Source organism: Arachis ipaensis, chromosome B10 (assembly GCF_059453495.1).
Source record: "Arachis ipaensis isolate K30076 ecotype BB chromosome B10, ASM5945349v1, whole genome shotgun sequence".
NCBI classification, from domain to species: Eukaryota; Viridiplantae; Streptophyta; class Magnoliopsida; order Fabales; family Fabaceae; genus Arachis; species Arachis ipaensis.
The window spans coordinates 130,703,457-130,725,661 of record NC_142435.1 but is presented as its reverse complement, the minus strand read 5'-3'; the positions used below and the strand labels follow the sequence as shown (position 1 = coordinate 130,725,661).

Here is a 22,205-nt window from a genome sequence, read left to right as displayed (position 1 = left end):
ATAGTTGTGCCCACTTTATGCCTACTTTGTGCCAGGCGATCCGCGCATAAGTACGCATGGCGAGTACGCGCCGATTGCCCCTGCCGCATCCGCGCGTAAGCACACATGGCACATATGCGCGGATTTGCACCTTGTTTTTCTCCTTCCCCCTTTCTCCTTCTTTCTTCTTTTCTTCTTCTTTCTTTCTATTTTTTTTCTTCTTCCTCTCCTGAAAATTTTTTTTCTTTAAAAATAATAATAATAATAATAATAATAATAATAATAATAATAATTAAATATATATATATATTTCTCTTTTCTTCCATCATCTTTTATTGCATTTGCTTGTTTTATTCATTGCATTTTAATTTTATTTTTGTAACTTGTTTTCCCTTTTATTTTCTAAGTTTCTTATTTTAATATTGGTGTTGAATTCTTTTACTCAATTGTTAAAAATTTCTTGGTTAATCGTGGTGCTTCTTGACTTGTTTGATATTGTTGGGTGATGAAACTTTTAAATCAATGCTTAATCTTGTATGACTCTTATATTCTTTGTGCATTGATATGAACTTGCATGTCCTTCATGACCCACTCTTTCTAGTTGAATTTGATGCTTTTGAGTGCTCTTCATGCTTTAACTTGTTCTTGCATCAAGTATTAGTTAATACGCCCTGTGCCTATATTATTTTCTCACTTGCATGCGTAGCTAACATGTAGTGAGAATTTTACTTTTATTTGGCATTAGCCCCGCCTATGTTCTAATTGCTTTCATATCTTTGTTGTAGGCTTAATTTTCTTTCTCTTTCTTTCCTTTTAGGTTGGCCACCAAGAAGGAAAGGGCGGAAAAAGCTTCTAAATGGGGTAACAAACAAGTTCACCCGCATAATCTTTTGAAGGAGCTCATCAATTGTAGCAACCCGTCCACCTTGCTCTTTTTGCATGCACCGAGGACAGTGCAAATTTCTAAGTGTGGGGAGGTCGTTTGACCGATCTCCATGGGTAACAATTTCCTTTTTCAACACCAATTCTTAATTTTTGTCTTTGTTAGTTAGTTGTTGCATTGCATGATAGGTTGCATGATAGTTAAAATTTGTACATATTTTACCACTTCTTTTTATGTTAGAACTACTTGGTTAGGGTGATGATTTCTTTTCCAATAAATATTATTCTAGGGCACCCTACCAATCTGAAAAAATTTTTGTGATGAACTTGTTTGAAGAATTTATTTTGGAACATGGTTTTTGAGCTAAGAACACAAGCATGTGAGTTTTGATCCCAATTGCATGGTTACATCATATAACCACTTCTTTTCATTCTTGTGTGCATTATTCTCTTTCTATGATTGTAATCTTTGATTTGTTTGATTCTTTATATCCATTATTTCATGTATACATGCATTTATATGATTGATGCCATCATTTCATTTAGCTCACATACCCAAATAGCCTACCTTTCATCAACCATTGCTAGCCAATTTTGAGCCTATTTAATCCCTTTTGTTCTTAATGTTAGCACATCACTACCCATAAGCGAAAAACAATAAATGTCCTTAATTTGAATCTTTGATTATCTTAGGCTAGTGAGGGTGTGTATCATTTGGGTATGGAAAACTTGGGACATTGGTTGAGGTAAAAGTATAATTTTTTATTTTTATTGAAATTTTTGGGAATTGGGTACATATTCATGCACTATATGTAAAACCATATGCATTGATATGTTTGTATATACTTTAAGAAAAAAAATGATAAGAAGAAAAAAAAATGCATATATATATATAAAGAAAAGGAGAAAAAAAAATAAAAAGGGGACAAAAAAATGCCCCAAAGTAAAGTTCAATAAAAATCAATGCATATGGAATGTGAACTAAAAAGAATGTATGAGTATGTGAAAAAGTGGGAATCATGGGTAGCTAGGTTGTGTATTAGAATTGTATAGGTTGTTATATGTGTTAGGTGAGAGCTTAGGCTAATCAAAGATGCAAATTTCAAGCTCACTTGACTATATACATCCCTACCTTTACCCTAGCCCCATTACAACCTATGAATAAGTCCTCATGATGAATGTATGCATGCATTGAATAAGTGTTTGATTGTTAGATGAAAAACAAATCTTGGAAAGCATGAGTAGAAGAGAATTGAGTGATCAACCCTATACACTTGAGCGACTAGAGCGGATACACTTTCGGTGAGGGTTCGATGCTCAATTCCTTGTTCCCAACTTTCATGAGCTTTTCTTCTTGCAAGTCTATTTGAACTTTATTTGATATTCAAATTGGTAGGATTCATGAATTGTCATATGATCTTAGCCCTACTTGTTCATATGTGTTCTTGGGGATTGATTTACTTTTAACCAAGTAGGTAGAACCATTTTGCATTTAGTTGCATTCATATAGATAGGTGCACATAGTTTATTTGCATTGAATAAATGTTCATACCCCTTTTCTTGTCCTTCTTTATTCTTAGCATGAGGACATGCTTAGTTTAAGTGTGGGGAGATTTGATAAACCCCAATTTTGTGGTTTATATTGTGCTTAATTTGGAGGATTTTATCACCTTTTCTCACATTTATTCAATGAAATAGCATGGTTTTGCAATTCTCCCTTGATTTGTGCTTAAATGTAAAAACATGCTTTTTATACCCTTAAATTGGTAATTTTAACTCACCTTAGTTCCATTCGATGCCTTGATATGTTTGTTGAGTGATTTCAGGTTCATAAGGCAAGTATTGGATGGAAGAAGTGAGGAGAAAAGCATGCAAAGTGGGAGAACTCATGAAGAAATGAAGGAACCGTAAAGTTGTCAAGCCTGACCTCTTCGCACTCAATCGATCATAACTTGAGCTACAGAGGTCCAAATGAGGCGGTTTCAGTTGCGTTGGAAAGCTAACATCCGGGACTTCAAAATAATATAAAATTTGCCATATTTGCTTTGCGTCTAGGGGCGCGTACGCACACTATACGCGTATGCACGATGGAGCAGCGTGATTCACTAAAGTAAAATCGTGGCCAGCGATTTGTAGCTCATTTTGGGCCCAATCCAACTCATTTCTGATGCTATTGAACCCAAGGATTGGAGGGAGAATGAACCAAATAGTCATAGTTTAGTTTTCATCATGTTTTAGGGTAGAATTCTAGAGAGAGAAGCTCTCTCTTCTCTCTAGAATTTAGGATAGTTTAGGTTAATCTCTCTCAATTTTCTCTTTCAATTCTTGTTTTGATTTCAATTCTCTTTATGTTTTAGTGTTCTATTGTCTTAATCTTTTTAGTTTCTCTTGTTAATTTCTTATTTTACTCTCTTTTATGTTGATGAACATTGTTGAATCTTGATTTCTTTGAATGCAATCTTATGTTTCCATGCTCTTTTATGTTTATCTTAGTTGTTATTGTTGATTTCTTGCTTGTGGTAGTCATGGGTTTTACTAATTCTAGTATTTTGTGATGTTTGCTTTTATTGTACTCTAGGTATTTGATAAAATATTTGCACTAATTTTTGAGTAGTTTTCTTGACTCTTGGCCTAGGCTAAGGGAATTGAGTGACCTTGAGTCATTGGGTCTCATTGAATTGGTGATTTGAGAACTCTTGGTGATCAATTTGATACCCATTGACACTAACCCACTACTAATCTAATTAGTAGATAGGTTGGGACTTATGGGTTGATGTTGATTAAGCCATTTGATATACTTCAAGTATAGAAGTACACTTAGTGAGCTTGGTTCCTCATAATTATCAATATTTGGTTTGTAGACAAGGATTGTGATCTCAATTACCTATGTCTAGCCAAGAGTACTTTTCCTTTATTTTATTAGTTCTTATCATTTTACTTTCTTGCCATTTAATGTTTCTTGCCATTTATTTTCTTGCAAAAATATAAAATCAAACCCCTTGCATCTTCATAGCCAATAATTATACACTTCATAGCAATTCCTTGTGAGACGACCCGAGGTTTAAATACTTCGGTTAATTCTTATTTGGGGTTTGTACTTGTGACAACTCAAATTTTTGATGTAGGAATTGTTTGTTGGTTTAGAACTATGCTTACAACAAAGTTCTTATTTCTAGAAGAGAAATTCTAGGCCGACACTCAAATCTCCACTCATCACTGTCCCACAGCCTTCGCCAACCTATCCTCTATGCGATCCCATCACCACCGCCTACCAAGCCTCCTCAATCCCAGCAGAACATGAGGACGGGACCCCTGGGAGGACGGTATGACCGAGGACGAACAGCAAGGTGGCTCGTAGTGGCTGGTGGCCGCTGGGGTGGTAGTGGTGGAGGAGTTGCTACAAGCATGGGAGGAGGCGAAAAAGGTGGTGGCAAGATAGATCCCGACAGAGATGGCTATGGTGGTGGGGATGGAGTCTGATAGTAGGGTGATGGTACGATTCCAGACTGGTGGGGTGATGGAGGAGGAGTCTGTTAATATGACGGCGGAGCTGAACCATGCTAGAAGGATACACCTGTCGATGGCCCAGGTATGTTGGTATCGTCTCTCCAGTGTCGATAACGGTTGGCCAACTCATCCATCGCATCACCAGTCGCCCCAACGACCTGGAACAGGTCATCAATGTTAATCTCAACATCGGATCTAATGTCAAACTGGGCCTAGTCCCAAGCCACGTCATCAGCCGGGTAGTAACTTGGGATGGAGGTACTCGGCTTAAGCCTCCTAGCCATGTCAACCTCATGGGCAGTTAAGAATGCATCGGATGGAGGCCCTACATGTGCATCGGGAATGTCACCCTCAGGTATATCCTCCTACCGTGCGTATTCAGCCTCCTCGTCTGACAACTGCTAGTCTCCCTCCCTATGCTGAGGATCTCCACTGTCCCACCAGACGCGCTGATTGCGTGCCCTCCGGGTTAGTCTCCGAACATCATCGCGAGGTCGCCTCCTCGCCCATCGCCTCTAATCTGGGGCATCTCGTGGTAACTGTATCTCATCTCTCTTACCAGGGGCCGCAAGGAGGATATCACCTGATGCAGCTGCTGCTCTGGGATCGGCAAGGACATCCTCCCCCAAGAGAAATCTGACTTTATAGGCCTGCTACCACCAGGAAAGGTACTCTTGTGTAGGGCAAAGATCCCGATGACCGTCGATGGTAACCAAGTGTTGTGTCTGGTAATGGGCCCTGAATAGATCGTACCACTCACGGTGCTGCTTAGGCCACCAGGTATCATCTCCGCAGGTCATCTTGGAAAGGTACTCATCGATGTTCACTAGATCCACTAGCCTATGTTGCTGCCCTCTTAGCTGCCTTTTCACTCTGGCAACGTGATGAAACTCAACAAAGTGAAAGCAAAACTCTACGTCAACCATAAGCCAGTTGAGCGCAATCTGACGTAGTTGGACATTGTCGTAAGGTGTACACCGAAACTATTCACAGCAGGTTAACGGACCTTAATTAATTACATGATATACCAATGCATGGAAAAAATACATAAACCAGACTATGCCGTACCTGCTCAAATGCCAGTGCATCGATACGACAACACAGACTCTAGATCCTGCCATCATGATGATCTCTGCTCTGCTGTTCTAGCCCTGCCAACCTACACACAACAGAAATAATTTAACAGAATTTAAATAATTATATTCCATAACAAAACACTTGTTCAGATGTCTACTACATGGTAAGTTAAAAATTATTTACAATATGTACGTACCTAGAAGCAAGTGGGAACCTAACGACATCGTAATCTGCCGAACTGAAAGATGGAAACCTACGGTAAATCCGTAATACAAGAAGCGGCATACACCCCGCAATATCTGCCACATCACGCAATGCCACGATGTACAATGAGTGGTAGGTATGACAGAGCAGTGCAGACCCCATGACAACCGGTAGCAACGATCAAAATCCTCCAACAGCGGCAGCCATCTTAGAGGGACAAGTGTAGCCAACTCGTTCGTGAACAAAAACCCCCTAATCAGCATGATTAAGTAGCATCGGACATACTGATGGAGTGTTTCCGGGACTGCCCCATCAGGAGTGTGTGCCACTCGGTCTCTGAGCCACGTCATCCTGACACCATAAACCTGCTTCCCTTCCTCTGGCTGTGGTGGTGGCCTAACACCCAATAAATTCTCAACCTACTCTCATGTTGGGTGTCCATGCCACTGTTGGAAGTCTCTGGTACAACCCCCAATGGGCTCTCCAGCCGTGCGCAATCCAATATGGTAGGCAATATCCTGGAGCATAATACTGGCCTCACCCCATAAAAGGTGGAACGTGTGGGTCTCCAGCCTCCACTGCTTGACAAATGCAGAGATCAATGAATTGTCAAACATAAAATCGCTCAACTCTACTACATGTCCAAATCCCGCCTCCCTTATATAGGATAATAGGATGGGCGGCGGCGAGAGACCTAGGGTCACACAGCGTGGCAATAGTAATTGTGTCTCTTCAATTCCCAAAACATTTACTAGTGCAGATTAATTACATCTAAATCATTAATTGTTGCTAAACATTACTACAACTTATAATCCACCTAGATAAGCATTTACATTAAATGTAACAAATGTCTATTTATTGTACTAACAGGTTCAATGATAGTTACTTATTTTATTTCTTTAACTTAGCTCACAATTAAGTACCTATTTCATTTATTTAACTTAAGTAATTATAATCAATCATACAAAGTATACAACGATCCCAGGTATACAAACCAATGAAACTCTTCTAACTTTATTAACTCACTATACCTACACCACTAACTAAGTCACTAAAGACTATACATCTAAACCTATTATTAATTAACAATAAAAAAAGTTAAACTACTAACATCAAAGTCTAACGCTCCAACTACGTGCTAAGTAACATTCAATATGTTGATGTCTCCTTTGCGTACATATTGTCAGGGAGCCATATTGTTTGAAGGAACTCGATTTCACACATCCAGAAACTCACAAAAATTGAAAAAAAAAAAAGATTGTAATGCACGTTCTTCCCGAATGTTGTGACTTATATACACAATTGGCTTTATCTCAGATGTTGAGCCCCGATCCAGGACATTTGCATTTATCTCAGATATTAAGCTCCCCGTCACGAACGCGCGTATCTCAGATGCTCAGTATCCAATATCAACGCATACTTATATCACAGCTGCATTCGAGATATGACATATACGCACTCTATCACAGTTCAAAATCCGTACCTCTGAAATATGCTTATTTTTTAAAAACATCCTCAGCATTTGATATAAGATTGCCGATACATTTTTGTAATTAATTTACTATTTATTTATTTTTATAAATTTTTTATTTATTTAATTTAAATAAAAAATCCAAAAATTTTAGTGGCCACCCAAAAAGTCTCTGTTGGAGCGCCTTGAGCAGAGAGAAGGATGCAAACAAGTCTCTCCTCCAAGGCTCCAACGCATAAAACAAGTTCTTCTTGACTTGCATGTCAAAACAGAACTCCATATTTTATATAATTGGAGTTGGAGATACTCTCAAGAAAGTCTTGTTGAGCCGCATCAAACCTTTCTAGTTTCTAGTGCAATCAATGTTATAAGAAAAATATTCACATGATAACATTTTTATATAAAAATGACATTGTAAGTTCTTAGATAATTAATTAAATATATTTAATCAATCATATCAATTTATCTAATAGTCTACAATATAATCTTTATATAAAGATGTTATTATAAGAATATCTATCATGTTATAAAACTATTCACACTAACACAATAACACTAATTTAAACAAAATGACTTATCTAATTACGCTAAATAAACAAAATTAAAATTGAAACCGCACTAATTAGATCTCACTTATCAACGTTGCAGAATATAATATAATGTTATTAATTTATTATCAAATTTAATATTTTATTTATATATATCTAATTTATTATATATTTTTATTTTATTCATATCTTATTATTATTTGATGAATATTTTTTAATATAAAATTTATTTATTTTATCAACTTAAAATTACTTCTATTTTTTATTACTTAAATATTAAAATTTTGTTTTTCTACAACATCCAAATAAAATGATTTATCCAAATTGTAATAATGTAGGTTGATTGGATTTGATTAAAAATAAAAACTAATGGATTCAATTCAAGTCGCCACGAGTTATATAATTTGAATCAGATTATTTTTGTTTAATATTAACCCAAATCACCCTAAAAAAATCTTACAATTAAATATTATCACGTGAAAAAAAAATTGTTTTTCATACTAAATCAAAAAGAGCGGACAATTGGATAAAAGAATTTGACACTAATAATATATAAAAAATATATTAAAAAATAATTAAAATTAAATTATATTTATCATCTAATTTAATAAATAATATCTTAAATTTAGATTTATAATTAAACAAAATAAGCCAAGAAGCAATAGTTCAAATGGCATAATCTTTCTATATTCAATTAAAAAATTACGAATTCGAGTCTCCATATCTTCGGTAAAAAAAAATAATTAAACAAAATAAAAATATAAAATATAATAATAATTGATTTTCATATTTATAAAAATTTAATTATTATTGTGAAAAATTCCATTTTTTTAGTATAAATTATTTTTAAATTTTAATTTTGGTGAACATTGATAGTATAAAGTATAAACTATAAAAAAGGTAGATATTTGTTCAACCAGATTTATGGATTTAAATATTTTTGTAAATAATAGATTTAAAAATTATTTTCTTATCAAATGATTAGTTTTTTCATTAAAAATTGATATAAAATTAAATTCAAATATTTAATTATTATTTTTTTTTTACCAAAGATAGGATACTCGAACCCGCAACCTTTTAATTGAATATGAAGAGACTATGCCATTTGAGCTATTACTCGTTGGCAAATATTTAATTATTTACATTATATAAAATTACATTTTTTAATAATTAATTATTTTATAAAAATATATAAAATAGGTATATATCTATTTATACTAAAATAATGATTGATAAAAGAAATATCAAACTTCTTGTGGGTTAGTTACTGTTACACACGTTTGTTAGTGGGAGCGTGGGAGGCACCTTATTACTCACTAAACCACCCACTAAAAAGTTAACCGTCATCGAATTTAGGTTCAAACAACTTCGCCAAACCCAAAACCCTACAATCTTCAGCGAAACCCTAGAAACGCTCTCTCCCGCTTCGTCTCTCTGCGTTTCAAGTTCTTGCTCATCAATGGCGACGCCCTCGTTGGACGAACAAACATCTAAGAAAGTCATTAGACAAGTACGATTCGCATTTTCAATCTTAGTTACGATTCCATTTGATCCACGCTTTCTTTTTTCTTTTTTGTTAAATAACCAGCTCAATTGTTTTCATTTCCATTTTTCTTTTCTAAAAAATTCATGCAGGTTGAGTTCTACTTCAGCGACAGCAACCTTCCCACCGATAATTTCATGCGGAAAACTGTATCTGAAAGCGAAGATGGCAGTATCCTTTTTGTCTTTTTCGTTTCCCTTATTGCTGAAGTAGTGTGAAATGAATTTTCCCCCTTCCAGTTGTTGTTCTTGACCGTTACTTCACAGTGGTTAGTTTGGCGTTGCTTTGTTCATTCAATAGAATGAGAAAGCACCTTAATCTTGGTGATGTGAAGGCTGATGAGATTTCGAAAGACACTGTTGCTGCTGTTGCTCAAGCTTTGAGAAGTTCTTCATCTCTCAAGGTCTCTGAAGATGGTCAGTTTCATCTCCCCAATATCTCGCTGTTTTTTGTTATTACTCTGTGAGTTCTGCTCTGTATTTGTTTAAGTTTAGTAGACTTGGAAATTTGGAATTTGTAAGGATAAACGTTCAAAACGTGATTTATAGGTAGTGTAAATAATTTGATATTTTAGAATTGATTTTCTCATATGGAAGGAGTATGCAAAATTTGATAGGTATTTTGTTGGGTTAGAGCTGGAGATAGTGGTTTCCTTTATCCTTAAGTTTTCTTGGTGTCAGCACTCAGCATATACGTGTAACATTGTAACAGGAATAGAATGATTTACAGTGATGGGTTATTTTCAGTTTTATACAGCTGCAAAATATGCTCTCTGAAATTAGTTCTTCACTGAACATGATATTGCTCGCTGTCATCTTAATGGTTGGCTGGATGATATTTTCTTCGTTCCTTTTTTTCATACCCTTCTATTTGTATATTTGATGTTTCAGGGGAAAAAGTTGGTAGGACAAAAGAACTTCCAAAACCAGAGGAGGTTATTGAGCAGGTGGAGGGAAGAACAGTTGCTGCATCCCCATTTGAATATAACTTGAAGATGGAAGATGTGGAGGCATTCTTTGGTCAACATGCCAAGGTATTGATAGCAAGTTAGTAACAGAGCAATGATTTACATTCCAATACTTTTGCCAGAAAGCATTATCTTTATCTGTTTGTCCTGGGTTTTGATGTTTGTTGTGAATTCACTGGATTAAAATCTATGTAGAAGTTGTTTGTTAAAGCTCTTGTTGAGAAATTGTTCTTTTCTTTTTCAGGTCAATAGTGTTCGTCTGCCCCGGCATGTTGGAGACAAAAGGTTCTTCTGTGGCACCGCCCTCATTGAGTTTTCATCAGAGGAAGATGTAGAAAAAATTTTGAAACAAAAACTGGTCTATGCTGGGGCTGAGTTAGAATTAAAACCAAAGTAAGATTGTAAGAATGCTCATAGTTGTTATGTACTATTGCCTGTGATTAACTTGACCAATTTTCCCTTACACGGAGTATATTCAGTTTAAAATAGATGAAAGGAACTTTATAAATCTTTTTCATTTATTTATCTTTTTGGCATAATCTTTTGAAGAATTTCAGTTCACTGCCCTGTCACTTCCAATGTTATCTTTTGTTACTGAACAGAATTTTGGAATATGAGATTATTAGGAAAAAATAGGACTACCAGGTTTCTGATAATAACATATTGGCTAATAATTTGTATTTATACTGAATCCAGGAAGGAATTTGATGTGGAGAGAGAAAAGGAAAAAGAAGAATTTGAAAAATCTCGTCCTCCTGTGGGCTCAAATCACCAGAATAATAACTCCAATGCAGAAGACAAGTAAGAAGCTGCCAATTTTTGTTTTACTCTCCATATATGAATATTGAATTATGCACTGATTGTTTTCTTTAATGATCGTCCCAGCTTCCCTAAAGGCTTAATTATTGCCTTCAAACTAAAGAGCATTTCAGATGAAGTTCCTTCCAACCAAGGTGGTGCTGATCAACTGGCCATTGGCAATGGCAATGGCCACAAAACAGATGGGACAAATCCCACTGAAGTTGCTGCTGGAGAAAGTGATGAAAAGGTATCAGAAAGTGCTGAGGATGACAAAGAAAATAATGAGGAGAAAGAAGGAAAGGAAACTGAAAGTGAGGAAAAAGAAGCTGAAAGTGAGGAAAAGGAAACTGAAAGTGAAGAAAAGGAAACTGAAAGTGACGAAAAGGGTCTAGAAACTGATGAAAAAATTTCACCCCCTGCTTACAAGGGTGACAAGAATGTTGTTTCGCGTGAGGATTTGAAGGTTATCTTTCAGAAGTTTGGTACTGTGAAGGTACTTGTGTTTTCCCCTTCACGAAGCTGGTGGTACATAATACTGTTAGTTAAGCCAAAATATTTTACGTATCTTATAACTCATACTCATATCTTATCCCTTTTGGAGACCCCATCACTTTTTGGGATACTTATTTTTCTAGTTTATCTTTGGTTATTTTCATCATCTTTTTGAATTGGATAAGGCTGGTGTGTTAATCTTGTATTTTTATTTTCCTGTTTAGTTCATTGATTTCACGATTGGAGATGAGTCAGGATACATCCGGTTTGAAGAAGCTGAAGCTGCTCAGAAAGCTCGTGCTGCTGCGGTACTTACTGATAAGGGTGGCTTGCCTGTGAAGAATTTTGTTGCTATCCTAGATCCAGTGACTGGTTGGTGCAAGCAATTCTTTAGAATATTTACCATTTAGTGTTTTTAATTTGTACTCTCAAATTTGTTTCTAATTATCATTGTCTGATGATATATTGTCTGCCCTATTTACCTGTTAAAAACTTCTGCTTCATGAACAAAACTATTTTTCACTAGTACGTTATTTGTGATTGTTTCTATCAGTGTTTCATCCATTGCTCATTGCATTAAAAAATGGAAATTCTTTTTAAATTTATTTGGACTTTGGAAGGTGCATAGTTGTTGAGATTACTATCAGTACCAGAGTGGTATTTGCTGACAGTTAAATTGTGATTGGTTGATAAACTCAAGCTACAACTTGCTGTCTATGATCTCAGGTGAGGCTGAAAGAGAATACTGGAGCCTTCTCCGCAAAAACCAAGACAAGAAGTACCGCGAGTTTAAGGGTAATCGAGGAAGGTAAGTAGCGACACAAAGCAATGCCTTGAATTTGACCAGCATAATCCTGTGTGTTTCTTTTCTTCATTCCCATCCTCTTAGTTGTACTATATGGATGGGGTGAAACCAAGAATATTAATAATATAATGTTTTAGCAGGGGAGGAAGGCATGGTGGTAGAGGAGGAAAACATGCACGCTCTAGAGATAATGGATCACGAAATCGCCCAAACAAATCTCAGAAAGTTTAAATACTCTAAATAGAGATCAACTTTTGGGGTCTCTTAAGATTTTGGTTGAAGCTGAATATTGTATGGTAGCCTGATGTATTCTCAGCTTATTAGGTTTTGATATCATTTCAACACACTTCTCTTTATAATCTACCAAGTTTTTGTTTCTCTTTGGGCGAAATTTTATATTTTTTCCTACCTTTCCCGCTTTTTATGCTAGTATATATTAAGTGTTTAGCTTAAGTGATTTTATGTAAAATCTTCCTTTAGGGGTGATTTACAAATTAATACTCCGCAAAATTTGTACTTATTTTCTACCTTATCTTCTTTTTCGACAGGTGTATATTAAAGAAGGGAAAGAAGTTTTAGAGTATAATTAAATTTTTTAACGACCAAATAATCTAAGTATATAATTGGAAGAATCTTCAAGAGATTTTGATAAAGAATTTTATTTAGCTAAAGAATTATTCTTCACATACAAGTTTATACAAGTTATTTATATTGTATTGTTTAAAAATTTTTGGTATATGTGTATTGATAAGTTTTGCATAATTCAAAATTCTTCTTCTTCTTTCTTGCATTATAAAAGTGAATTTTATTAAGTTAGGGTTAACTTGTATAAACTTGTACGCCAAAAAGACTTGTATGTGTAGCAGCTCTCTTTCGTTTCTTTTTTATAATTATTCTCTCTTTTAGTCAATGGAATTATTAATCCGAAAAACATTTTAATTTTAACTAAGAAATCAAAATTTTTTTTCTTGAAAATAATAAAGGGAATTTTAAATTCTCTTTCTCTCTATCTCCACTTAAATTTGTTCAAAATTCCTTTTTCCTTTTATATTTATTCTCTCTTTTATTTAATGGAATTATTAATTGGAACATTTTATTATTTTAATGCTGAGAAATCAAAATTCGATTTTGTATTAAAATAATAAAAAGTTTTACTTACCAATGTACCACATGAGTAATTAGTTTTACTTTTTTTTACAGAAGTGGGTGGACGTCACAAATATGATAAATTGGACACCAGCAAATTCAAGTGCAACACGTAGTGAATCCTTGTTAAATGTTAAAGTTGCTTTAAAATTCTGCCGGAATATCTACAAAAGCAACACGCACCTACGTGTTGTATCAGTGTATCTACAACTCTACAATTCTGCAAAATATCCCAAATAACAATATTCAACAAAAATATCACTTATTTATCCATATAAAAAATAATTTATGTTAAAGTACTTCTTAAAAAATTATTTTAATAAAATAGAAAAATAGATATACATTTATTTGAGACTAGAATTATTCTTATTAGTACTTTTGCTTTTTCTTTTCTCTTAAGTGTGTGTTTGGATTATAGTTTGCAAATGGGAGTTTGCATAGAATTGATTTTGCAAAATTGATTTTGATAAAAAGTAAGTTTGTGTCAACGTGATTTATGTTTGGCAATCTTTGTATCAAAATTGATTATAGTAAAATAAATGTTGTTTGGATTATACTACTCAAAATCACTTTTAGATGAAAAATTACCAAAAGAGACATCAATTTAAATAATTTTTTTATATACATGCAAAATCAAAACGTTAACAAAAATAATATAAAAAATATTTATCATATAAATAAAATAAATACAATAAAAAATAAAAATATGAAAAAGAGTACTATAAATTTTATAATATCAAACAAAAAAAATATTCTATAATTTTTTAGTACTGTCAATACTCTTTAATTTAGTATTATTTTAGACTATAATCCATTTCCTTTGTTGTATCAACTATTTTTTATTATCTATGACTCTATTGTTACTTATAATTAGTTTTTATTTATTTTGTCTTTTTTTATAAGATCATAATTTATATTATAAAATTTTGATAATAAATGTAGTATATAATAATTACAATTATAAATTTTATAAAATTAGAATAAAAAATAAAAAAAATTAATACAAAACAAAAATATAGTGCATCAAAGAATAAAAAAATTGATACAGATAAGAAATAATAAAAATTTCATAAAACTAACAACATATATCATCTGAACAAAAAAAATACAATAAAAGGTAAATAAAATTCATATGAATAAAATCAAATAAAAAAATAAAAAATTTCATACACAACATAAATATAATGCAGTAAAGGATAGAAAAAAAAATTCATATGAACAAAAAATAATAAAAATATCATAAAATTAATAAAATATCTAAAAATGATAACACAATAAAAAAATCAACAACATTTGTCATATGAATAAAAAAAAATACAATAAAATAAATAAAAATCACATGAACAAAGCTAAACAAAAATAAAAAAAATTTCATAAAAAATATACATATAAAAAATAGTATAATAAATGATAAAAAAAATTTATATAAAAACATAACATGAAAAATTAGAATACTACACAAATAATATAAAAATATTTATGCTATAAATATAAAATACAATAAAAAATATAAAATTAAAATATAAAAGTAAGTACTAAAAATAATAAAAAAAAATAAAATATTCACTTTACTAGTGATTGAAATAAATTTGAACCATTTTGATAAAAAAAATTGGAACTAAGAATAAGTAGGAGGAATTACAGAGAACTGTGATGGTAATAGTTACTAGTATCCTTTGTATAGAAGAAAATGAAGGATAGGATTAGTAAAAAAGAAATAAAATTTCTACCTAATTTTCTAAGATAATCAGCCACCATGAACGTGAAACGCAGAAGCTACAAATTTTAGCTTCTCCTAAACGTACGTTTAAAGATAGAATCACTTCTGCGTTCAGAAGGATAAAAGTTGCCAAACATAAAAGTGAAACTTTCAAGAGACTCAAACGTGCTTCTTTCCTCCTCAACGCTTTTGCCAAACACACCCTAACCAGTACAATTGTACAAGGCACCAAAAAAAAAAAATTTTTGCACCTTTTCCCTCTCGGAAGGTAGAAGGGAAACATCAAATTATGTAGCATTAAATAACTCAACTAAAAACGCTGTTATCTGTGGTGGACATTTGAAGAAATAAAAAGAAAGAGAGGGACTCTTTCCAAAATAGCACAAAAATTGGACAATAAAATAAGTTGCCCGTTGAGTTTTTTTTTTTAAAAAGACGGTAAAAAGACGGCACGCTTCATACGAAGAACAGAAACACAACTTATACTCCTACGTGTCACAATCTCCACCGTTGAAATCACAAACATGCTCGACATTTAACCGATAGGGTTTTTTTTTTTTTTTGGTGACTATAACCGATAGGGTTTGAAAACCCAAATAGACCCGCCCCTTTATGTTTGAATGAAAAAAATTGTTTGGATCGTTTTCCATTGACTCGCTCACTCTGTTTCTCTCTCTAAAATCTTCTTCCAAAATCTGCATCCGTAGATCTCTCTTCGCAATCCCCGTTTGGATCTTCAGATGCGCGCCGTTTCGATCGCGTTATTAGTTGTTTCTCGAACTCGCATTCTGAAGCAATGTACTGTGAGTATCTAACGGTCGATTTGGATTTCGTTCATTCAAAATTCGTAGTCACTATTAAATCTGCGTTGGCTTTGTATTTGACACTGGCTCCTCAGTTTTCGTTCAAGTTTAACTTGAATAGAAATAATTAGTCTCGTTATAAAAGGGGGAAAAAGTTGATAACTTGAGCTTTCTTGAAATTGAAAGTTTCAATTGAGCTTCATTGAGTTCGATTTGAGTGCTCAGTTGTGTAATTAAGCTGGTGGGTGGTTAGGTAAATGCTGCATTGTTGCGTGATGCAAGTCGGGGAAGGCTTATGATATAATTAGAAGCTGCAATTTGTTGAAGATTTCAATATTCTTGGTTGAATTGTTTGGTTTGATGGAAAATTATTGTGATTTCTGTGTTTTGTTTCAGCTCAGATTCATACTGATTCATGTTTAAGGGCGGGACTATAATGATCTGGGGAGCCAAGTGCAAAGAGAATTATAATCGAGTGGGAATTGGGGTGTGGTATTTTTCTTATCTGCCAACAAACTATGGAAGGTGACAGGGAAATCATTGCTGCACCAAATGGGGTAGTTGATGGTGTTCAGAAAATTAGAGCATTGCACGGGTAATTTTCAGATCATTCATGTTTTACTTCATTTTTTAAACTGCACTTGTTCTTGTTATCTAATAATTACCCTTTTGTATAAAGGTTAGTGTGCTTCTTCTGTTTCTCTCTAGCAGCTATAGGACATTTCCCTGCTAGTGCTTAGCTGAAAGCCTTTTAACAATTAACTTGACTATCTTTGAAGCTCATTCATCACCCTTCGTGTTTCCTCTTTTCCTATAGTTCTTTCGTTGCAGTTAACCATAGTAAGGATTTATTTCTCTCAGAGGAAGTGAACTTAATCTTTCTCTCCCAATAAATTGTGTGTTTGTAGGAGGACGACTGGTCCTACAAGGCGTTCTACAAAAGGACAATGGACTGCCGAAGAGGTAAATTTGATTACTATTTCATATTCTGGTTACCTTTTATATAAATTATATTCATATAAATATTTGCTACTTTCATATTATGTGTATGCGTTTAGGATTTCAGTTCTTTTGGTCTTATATCTTGGACTTCAAAATTTATTGATAGTTATATCTACAGATGTATGAATTAAATTATGAACTCAATATAATGGATTTTGGTTTTGCAGGATGAGACTTTGCGTAAAGCTGTTCAGCGTTTTAAAGGAAAGAATTGGAAAAAAATAGGTAATATGTTTGTATCATTGAGTATGTTTTAAGAACATTTTGTTGACCCACTTCAACTGGCATCCGGTCGTCCACTAGGGTAATAATAAATTGTCCAATTAAGTCTATTAAGCAGGGTTCTTCAGTTGGACCTTAATAGACCTAATTGTGCAGATTTAAATGAAAAGAAAAATCTTTGCTTTTGCCTTTTTTTTTAAATAATTTTTATTTTAGGTCTCATAGCAGTTTGGTAGTTTCACTCATTCACTTTCACCGTCTCTCATTTTGTGTGCAACTTGATTATTCAATGTTTGAATTGCTTTCGTTATCTCTGTAGCTGAGTGTTTCAAGGATAGAACTGATGTCCAGTGCCTGCATAGATGGCAGAAAGTCCTAAATCCAGATCTTGTCAAAGGTCCATGGTCTAAAGAGGTAACCTCTACTTCCCATTTCTATTCTGTTATTATTTTGTTTCTGAAGTTGTATATGATATAGATTGTATAAGTTTTCTGCTTAGGTATTTATCTAATATTAACAATACTAATGAATATGAATGTAAACAGGAAGATGAAATAATTATCGAATTAGTGAATCAATATGGGCCTAAAAAGTGGTCTACTATTGCTCAGAGTTTACCTGGACGTATTGGTAAGCAATGTCGAGAAAGGTATGATTACTTGATGTATAAATAGTATTTTCTACAAGACAAGTACGATTAGAGTTTTATTGTCCAAAATAAATAATGTTGGGTGTCTTTATAATTCAAATTGAAGGATTTGGAGCAATGTTATTAATATTTATTGGTAATTTTTTAAAATCTTTCATTAGGTGGCATAATCATCTTAATCCTTCAATAAACAAGGAAGCATGGACACAGGAAGAGGAGTTGGCTCTTATACGTGCTCATCAAATTTATGGAAACAAATGGGCAGAACTAACAAAGTTCTTACCTGGAAGGTAATAACAATAATAATGAAATTTGCCCCGAAGTAGGGAGAAGGTTGAAAAGGGGGCACGCTCCCAAATTTCCACTTCATGGTGGAGTCAGTGGCATAGACTTGGGTAGTATGGCTTCAGAGTTCCTTGAATAGGTTAGCTTCATCGTTCTTCAGTTTATATAGGTAAGCAGATTTGTAATGTACTTGTGTTTTTCTGTGGGTACAGGACAGACAATGCCATAAAAAACCACTGGAACAGTTCTGTAAAAAAGAAATTGGATTCTTACTTGGCGTCAGGCTTGATTACTCCGTTATCAAATGTACCACTTGTTGGAAATCCCAATCAACCCATGGCCTCAACCTCTTCAAAGTTGCAGTCTAGTGGAGATGAAGCTGGTCATAGGGGGACTGAAGGAGAGGAAGTTTCACAATGTAGCCAGGAGTCAGCTAATGCCACACAGTTTCCATCTGCCAAAGAGATGAGCAATGTTTTACAATCCAGAGAGGAATACAGAGGAAACGAAGAATATGGTCCTGGAAAGGGGTATAGTCCTAGCCAAGCTTCTTGTTCAGAGCCATATTATGTTTCTCTGGACGACATCACTATATCTATCCCAGAGATGCCTCGCCAAGTGACTTCCTCCTCTCAATTCATTGAGCAAAATTACTCACAAGAACCTGTAAATCCAGCAGCCGGGGATTGCCATCATAATTTGCTTTCCTTACCCAATATTTCCTCACTGGGTTTTGTGCAGGAATCCACACAGTTGCAAAATGAGTGTATGGTTCATGCTCGCTGTGAAGGCCATGATATGGCCGATGCTCCATTTCAGACTTCTGTAGAGCTAGCTGTTTCAACATCCATAAGACCTACTGCTATGGACTCGCTACGAGAGCACATGTTGATATCTGATGATGAATGTTGCAGAGTTTTATTTTCAGAGGCAATAAGTGATGACGGCCCTTCTTCTGTGGACTATAATAAAGGTGTACATATGGTTGACTTGTCTGGGTGCACTTCCATTCTTCACGAGTCGTCTTTACCATCTGCCTCAGTACCTACTGCTAATGATGGTAGATTGCAGTGTACTTCAGAAACAAAACATTTACTTCAGCCTGAGGATCAGCAGTTTGTCTCCAGAGCACATGATGTTTATGCTAATGACTTAGCCAGTGCTCCTTCTATTTATGGTATATGTAGTGCTGAAATGCAAGAGGAATCTGATATAGTGAATGACACTTCAAAATTGATCCCTGTAAATAGTTTTGGCTGTGGACCAGATACTAAAAAAACTGACCATTCTATCATGGAAAAGCTGAATGGGCATGCAGAACAGGAAGACACAGGAGCTTTATGTTATGAACCTCCCCGTTTTCCTAGTTCGGATATTCCTTTCTTCAGCTGTGATCTTGTACAATCTGGCAGTGATATGCAGCAAGAATTTAGTCCCCTTGGTATTCGCCAGTTTATGATGTCCTCTATGAACTGTCTGACTCCCTTTAGGTTATGGGACTCACCTTCTCATGATAAAAGCCCGGATGCTTTGTTGAAAAGTGCTGCTAAAACCTTCACAGGTACACCATCAATATTAAAGAAAAGACACCGTGATTTTTTGTCTCCTCTATCAGATAAGAGAGTTGACAAGAAACTTGAGACATCCAACTTGATAAAAAACTTTTCCCGACTGGATGTCATGTTTGATGACAGTGAGACACAGAAAGCAGATCCACTTTCTCCATCTCCATTGAAGGAAAGTCTTGGGCCATCTTCTGAAATGGAACAAGTAGACAAGAAAAATGAACCACCAATGCTGGACGACAATAAATCAGTAAATGATAAGGATGCTAGTGATTTTCTGGATAAGACTGAGCAACGAGCTCTCGATGTTGATTCTAAGAGGAATGATGATGTTAACACTACCGTTGAGATTGTAAGTATGATCCTCTTTAATTACTTTCCTGAATTTGAAAACATTTACTTATCACCCTTGTTATTTTATTTGCCAGGTGCAACAACGTTCTGGAGTCTTGGTTGACCGTGATCCGAATAACTTGCTGTTGAATTCTCCTAATCAAGTTGGTGTGAAATCAGACATAGTATTAAGTGCTAGAACAAATAAACATGCATGCTCAAGTGTTAAGTCTCCTTGTATTCGTGTAAAGGAGAATGAGAGAGTTTCAATTGCTCTTACATGTGTACAATCTGTTTGTTCAACAGCCGCGGTAGAAAATTTGGGTGATCAAACAGGAAAAGATGGAGGCTTTGAAACATCCAGCATGTAATACTCTTAACAATACTGTTACTGTTTCTAGAATCATTTTAGACATCTATTTATTCTTTTAACTTGGTCTCATCAAAGTGATGATGCTCAATATTTGGTTGTTTTGATATTGGAACCTAGGATGAGGTCAGGTTCCTCATTTTGGCCTGTGTTAACGGTGTTGATTCTTTAAACCACTGCTTTCGAAAACACTTCTGTCATTTTAAAGCAGTTAAATGCTCAACTTTTTTAATAAACAATTTATTGTTTTATTATGTTTGATGGCAATTGTTGCATTGTTTCTGACTGACTGCTTGTTTGATTTTAGATTTAATGAAACACCTTTTAGGAGAAGCCTTGAATCACCTTCACCGTGGAAATCTCCTTGGTTCATAAATACATTTCTGTCTAGTCCCAGGATTGATACCGAAATTACAATTGAGGTATTGTTGATTCTGTTGGATAATTACTTTCTTGAAGTGGATTTGAATTTCCCACTCTACTAACTACTGCAAAATAATGTTTCAGGATTTTGGGATATTCATGAGCCCATGTGATAGAAGCTATGATGCAATTGGGTTGATGAAACAGGTTAGCGAACAAACTGCTGCTCAATATGCCAATGCTCATGAGATTTTGGAAAATGAAACTCCTAAGGCGTTACCAAAAGATGCATCTGGAAACAACAGGGATGAGAACAAGGAAAATAATGATCCACAGAAGCAGCATGTGAACCATTCTCAATTGACTTCAAAAGCTTTGGTAAGAGCTGGGTTCCTCTGCCCTTCCATATTCAAGCTTTTTCCGAAACCAACTGCGATCTCTTATATTACTTGATGGAACTTGGCAAGAGAAAAGCAACACTTTCAGTTGAATTTTGGTTCTTGTGCTGTTTTAACCGAATTGAATAGATGTTATTCTTTCATGTGTATAAAGTAAATACAAGGGTGCTGCTCACTATATACTTTCAGATTTCTAGTTTCTTTTGTTTTTTTTTGGTTTTTTTTTTTAGTTTTTTTGTTTTTTTTTTTTTGTTTTTTTTTTCAGTAGCTTGCTCACCTAGAACTTATTTGTTTACAGGTGGAGCGACGCATACTTGACTTCAGTGAATGCGGATCACCAGGCAAGGGTGACAGCAGCAAATCATCAAGCATGATCTTAGAAAGTCCGTCGTCATATTTGAAGGATTGTAGATAGCTATTCAATTGTGTTATTGCCAAAGCAAGTCTCCGGTTGCTTTGCTATTCATGTTTGAGTTTATTTTTTATACATAGCATGCAATTTTTTAGGATTTCTTTCTCTCTTTCTTTTTTAGTTATTTAGTTTTTACAGTGAACAAGACTCGAATTGTAAGAGAAATATTCCATATCAGTTCGTTATGATATCACCTATTCAGTGGCAAGATTTAGACATTTCGTACAATTTGAATTTGCTGAATCATAGCTGTTGATATTATACTCTAATTATGAGTAATGATTAGTTGGTGTATATAAATATACAAACGGAGGAATTCATAACCTCAAGCTTTTACATTAAACTCACTGTCATCCCGCGGAGACCCATTAACCGGTGCTGGGAATACTAACTCTTATATTCAAATTCAAAAGGTTCAGATTCAATTAGCTGAATAGTTAGTCAGCGCACCTTCTATCGCAATCAACGCCAAAAACTTGTCGGTAACAAAATAACACAAGGGAAAATCTCTAATGAGATAGTAAAGTGATAAACAATACTCAAACTCAAATTTTAAATACATCCAAAATACTTTACGGTATTAAATTAAAGTGTATAACTCAACTCCTCAAAATGAGAGTAACCAAAACAACACAACTCAAAAGATTACAAGAGGAGATAT

The 22,205-nt window shown here is 34.3% G+C and overlaps 2 protein-coding genes and 1 pseudogene across 3 annotated transcripts; 2 read left to right on the top strand and 1 right to left on the bottom strand.

Annotated features, from left to right (window-relative positions):
- Window positions 1–4,421: 4,421 nt before the first annotated feature.
- On the bottom strand, window positions 4,422–5,155 carry LOC148581731 (uncharacterized; annotated as a pseudogene).
- A 3,757-nt stretch (window positions 5,156–8,912) lies between these two features.
- Window positions 8,913–12,667, top strand: LA1 (La protein 1). The gene is made up of 10 exons (XM_016325677.3): window positions 8,913–9,178; window positions 9,304–9,382; window positions 9,478–9,627; window positions 10,102–10,244; window positions 10,423–10,571; window positions 10,875–10,979; window positions 11,064–11,472; window positions 11,696–11,843; window positions 12,198–12,279; window positions 12,417–12,667. The coding sequence occupies exons 1-10, from the start codon at window positions 9,128–9,130 to the stop codon at window positions 12,505–12,507; spliced, it is 1,407 nt and encodes a 468-aa protein (XP_016181163.1). The 5' UTR covers window positions 8,913–9,127; the 3' UTR covers window positions 12,508–12,667.
- A 3,073-nt stretch (window positions 12,668–15,740) lies between these two features.
- On the top strand, window positions 15,741–21,772 carry LOC107623386 (transcription factor MYB3R-1). Of its 2 annotated transcripts, none has more exons than XM_016325626.3 (12): window positions 15,741–15,945; window positions 16,347–16,540; window positions 16,854–16,908; window positions 17,115–17,172; window positions 17,489–17,583; window positions 17,715–17,818; window positions 17,980–18,108; window positions 18,316–20,020; window positions 20,097–20,368; window positions 20,679–20,793; window positions 20,879–21,112; window positions 21,431–21,772. In XM_016325626.3, exons 2-12 carry the CDS (start codon window positions 16,464–16,466, stop codon window positions 21,545–21,547), a joined length of 2,961 nt encoding a protein of 986 aa, XP_016181112.1. In that variant the 5' UTR covers window positions 15,741–15,945; window positions 16,347–16,463; the 3' UTR covers window positions 21,548–21,772. The 2 variants fall into 2 exon arrangements, with proteins under 2 accessions (XP_016181112.1, XP_016181111.1); XM_016325625.3 differs by having other exon boundaries at window positions 16,342–16,540.
- The last annotated feature ends 433 nt before the right edge of the window (window positions 21,773–22,205 follow it).